Below are 4,457 nucleotides of genomic sequence, written 5' to 3' on the forward strand. Positions count from 1 at the left end.
TAATTGATTAATTAGAAGATGGAAAAGTTCAACAGATTATTGGGTCCAATAAGCTATTTTTGCTATTAATTAGATACGACAACACAAAATGGGCACACAACACATTGGCATTCAGTAATGCTAGCCATCCAGGGTGCATGTCTCGGTTCCCTTAATAGTAGGTAAGCTAAGCAGGAGTATTAAGTGTATGAGAATAAGGCTTAAGATTGAATACGAAGGCCAGAATCTTCCTGGTGTTGCGCTGGTATAGGCAGGTGACCTTTCTCTTGCAAGCTTTTCACCGTCTCGTATAGGCACTGCTTCACCGGGGTGAACTCCAACCCCAAATCCCTCAGCTTCTGGTTCGTGAACTTGTAGGGTTTTGCTCTTGGGTTCTTCTCATCTGAGCACCTGCTTTTCCATATACACCATCTTTAGTTTCTATACTTGGCATATATATTCCATTCAAACACAAAACCCCTAAAATATTTAGAAGATTTGCATGAAATCCTCAAAAATGATATAAATAAATAAAAAGGTGGTGGAACAAGTTGAGGGGGGACCCCATTTTGTCCTTGCTTCTGCAGCACGAGATTACAATCCATTGAATATTTCAAAAAGAAAGAAAGGTTTAGTTTAAATAAAGACAAGTAAATTGCCCTAGACTGCGAAATCTCCATGATTGAAGTTCAGTAGGTGGATTGAATATAATATCCATTTTTATCCAACTTTCTTGAGATTAGCTGACAAAGACATATGGGGTTGGTGAAGATCCTTTCTAAACCACAATTTCTATCAACTTTCAGTTTCACCAGAAAAAAAACTTCACTTCGTCGTGGAGAATTAGGTAGACATGTTTGTCATTTTTTCAAAGCTAGTGGGTGCACCCATAACCCCACACCACCCGCACCCCCGTTGCTGTACAATATTGAAAGATGGTTTACCTAGTCTATTCCTATATTAATACCTTGTAACTTTCCTGGACTAGATTAATGCTTGAAGAAGAGGCACCAATTCTTCCTGTCACTATCCTCCAACAACAACAAGGTCGAAATGTACTAGTCAACACGTTGTGGATAAACTCTCCCTATTTGAAGTGTAGCAGAGGGTTAAGGTGTTTGTTTGTTAAATTTTCCAGTGTTAGGTAAGATTGCCAAAGCAAGCATACATCAAGCAATTTGACAATTTCAAATTAGCCAATGACAACAATGAATAAGATGCATATCCAATCTAATTTCCAAAACTTTTCCACATCTTCAACTTCTCCAAATCATCACAACATGTACATATTACTATACATGGTTATCTGAAGAGTGGGTATTCAAATTCTCCCATGAGAATTCGTTCAAGGCAAGTAAAAAACACCTAGCAATTTTGTAGTAGGTTAGAGACTGGAAATAGACGAGATCGTCCACTAAGATAATTCTATACATAAAGTATGCAATTGGGCACAAACTAACAGGCAATTAACAACTAGCTAACACTGAATTCAGATTTTGTTCACTTTATCAATTAATTAATTAAACTAAAATAACCCCTATTCTTCCATTAATATTGTATGTCATGCATATCATTATTTCATTGTTTTATGAACAGAATCTTTGATATAATCCAACTTGGAAATTGAATTTCAATATCTGTATTTGAAAAAAAAAAATCAGACGACGATTTTCTTTGTATTAAAAAGATTAATCTTTGACAAATCGTGATTATGCCTCATGTTTGTTATAATTTTTACCCAAATTGCCGATTGAAAGAGCTGAATCAGCTTCATCCCAAACAGCAAAGGGGTTGCCCCACTTCCTACCGAACTACAGGGTTAATACATTTGGCGCAGTCGATTTTTGACTGAAGTTTCTGAACCGATTTTGTCAAAGTTCATATGGAAAAAAAAAACAAATTGGATGAGTAAAAAACTTACTTGGTAGGGATGGGATACTCGGGGAAGAACTTGGCTAAAATCTCCACCACTTCACCACGGTGGAGGACGCTCTCAGCGCAGAGGTAGCGGCCGGAGGCAGAGGGATTCTCATACACGAGAAGGTGTGCTAATGCGACATCTCTGACGTGAACATAGGCTTGAACTGAATTGGCATAGGTCTTTGCCGAGCCGGTTAAGTACTTGAGGATGTGAACAATGCTGGCATTCACAGTTGGTTGCAGCAATGGACCCAGCACCAAAACTGGGGTTATCGCCACAAGGTCCACCCCTTTTTCCTTGGCTGTTTCCCAGGCTGCTTGTTCTGCCACTGCCTTCCCATAACAATACCAATTCTGCAATTTTGAATATCGTGCATGTACCAATCATTAATTCATTTCCAATTCCCAATATTTCCCTATTTTGAATGCCTGTTTTGGTTTTGGTGATGAGTAGCAGGATCCAAATGGACCCTTAATCAGGTAGTTTATAGATGGGAAAAATTTAGAGTTTGCCTTAAGCAGTAATTAAAAGGAAGAATCCAAGTGACCTTGGTATTTTTGCAAAACTCGAGGTCGCTCCAGCAAGACTCATCGACCACCACATCAGGGCTCCTGTTGGGGTCCATGTACACGGCACCTATGGAAGATGTGAACACCACACGTCGAACTTTGGCCTCTGCCGCTGCCATTATCACATTCTTAGTCCCAATCACGGCCGGCTCCACCATTTGTTCCTTTTATTTATTTATGATTAATAAAAAAACATACCCCAACTTCCAATCATCAGTATACATATCACATTAAAAAAATAAATGCAAAAACATCGTGTACATCAAAATCCTCATTTATTGATAGTAATAAAACGAATACTGTGAAGGAATGATTCTTTCCTAGGAAAACGTTATTCTTCTGTAAAGAATTGCAACCAACATTTTTCACTTGAAAATGATCTGACCGGAATTTTACGAACAAAAAAATTTGATAGAAAAAGAATCAGAAGAGTAGGTGATAAAATTGAGGGTTTAAAGTATTTAGGCTATTGGGATGGTGGCCCACTGTGTTGGCAAATGGCAAATAAAGCTGACCAAATATTTTTGGTTAAAAAAGCATTATCTAGTGCATTACATCTCCATCTTAGTTGAGCTGTAACTTTCAACTTTTTCGACAAAAGGAAGTAAAATCGATTCTTTTTTTTTTTCTTCTCACCGAACTTTCTCTACAAACAAACAGGACATATAAAATTTAGCGAAAGTAAAAAAAATACAACTTACAGGATCATCAGTCACAGGTGAAGCAGTATGGAAAACTCCATCGCAACCGCTAATGGCTTCCTTAAGAGACTGGTAATCAAGAAGGTCAGCTTTGTGAAGAGATAGCCTCTCCTTTGCTCCTTCAAGCTCTCTCAAATGACAATTCTTGGGATCGTCTAAACAGAAAACCAACGTCCAAAAACCATGTTTAAGTTTAAAAAAAAAAAAACATTTAACACAAACAAATATCAACAAGCAAAATCTCTTTCTTCAGACTGATTAAAAAGAATGGAAAGCAACCAACCTGGGTTCCTTACAGTGCCCTTGACAGTGTAACCTTTTTCAAGAAGAAGCTTGACAATCCAGGAGGCGATGAAGCCACCGGCACCGGTGACACAGACGGTTGGGGCATTAGTGGAAGAGCTCTCAATTGGCATATTTGCTCTGTAGGTGTTTTGTTGAGGTGAAACTCTTGTCTTCTGGGGTTTTGATGCTTTGTTTTGCTGGGATGCCAATTGGCACAGGGGTGGGTATTTGTAAGCCAAAAAAATTTACCCTTCCCACCTACCAAAGGTAAAATTAAAAAAAAATGTATTTACAATAAATATAAAAAAACAAAACAATAATTAGAGGAGAAGGCGGCTTCATAGGCATGTAAATAAAATTAAAATCATGATTATGTTTGCGTTAATTATTATTAATATTTTTTTTTCTTCAATACTCTTTTGGGGTGATGTATTGAGTAAGTTGTTTCCGGCAAGCTATTATTATAGTATAAATTTGTATTAAAGATTTCAGTTTTTGCTTATTTTACAATTTTTTAAGGAGAGGAATTTGGAAAGTAGATGGATTAGGTTTGATTCCATATACGAAAAATATAACCTAAAGTAATATAAATACAACATAAATAATATTAAAAAGATAGAATCATTATAAATCTCAAAATTATATATGAATATTAATTTAATGTGTAATTTAATACATGAACTTTAATTTGGTACAATTATATATATTGAAATTTGATTTGATGTAATTATATATATATAAAATTAATTGTGATTCAAATGTATACATCAAACTTATTTAATTCAATTATATACATTTTAAAAATATATATATTGATTTTTATGTTAAAAATATATAATTATTTATATTGTAATACGTATGCTTAAAGTGATGCCATATTAATAATTGTTTTAATAATTCTATAAAAATTAAATTAACATTTTATACATAAAAGTATACAAATTTAAATTTTATGTATAATATTATGTATGAACTAATTTTAAAATTTACCTCTTAAAAAAA

General features: G+C 35.0%; 1 protein-coding gene across 1 annotated transcript; it reads right to left on the reverse strand.

Annotated features, from left to right (window-relative positions):
* Positions 1–200: 200 nt before the first annotated feature.
* Positions 201–3,586, reverse strand: LOC107906426 (cinnamoyl-CoA reductase 1-like). The gene is given in 5 exon segments (NM_001326976.1): positions 201–390; positions 1,901–2,253; positions 2,448–2,633; positions 3,171–3,325; positions 3,454–3,586. Coding segments are annotated over 5 exon segments (1,017 nt in total).
* Between the last annotated feature and the right edge of the window lie 871 nt (positions 3,587–4,457).

Source organism: Gossypium hirsutum, chromosome D05 (genome assembly GCF_007990345.1).
Source record: "Gossypium hirsutum isolate 1008001.06 chromosome D05, Gossypium_hirsutum_v2.1, whole genome shotgun sequence".
NCBI lineage: Eukaryota > Viridiplantae > Streptophyta > Magnoliopsida > Malvales > Malvaceae > Gossypium > Gossypium hirsutum.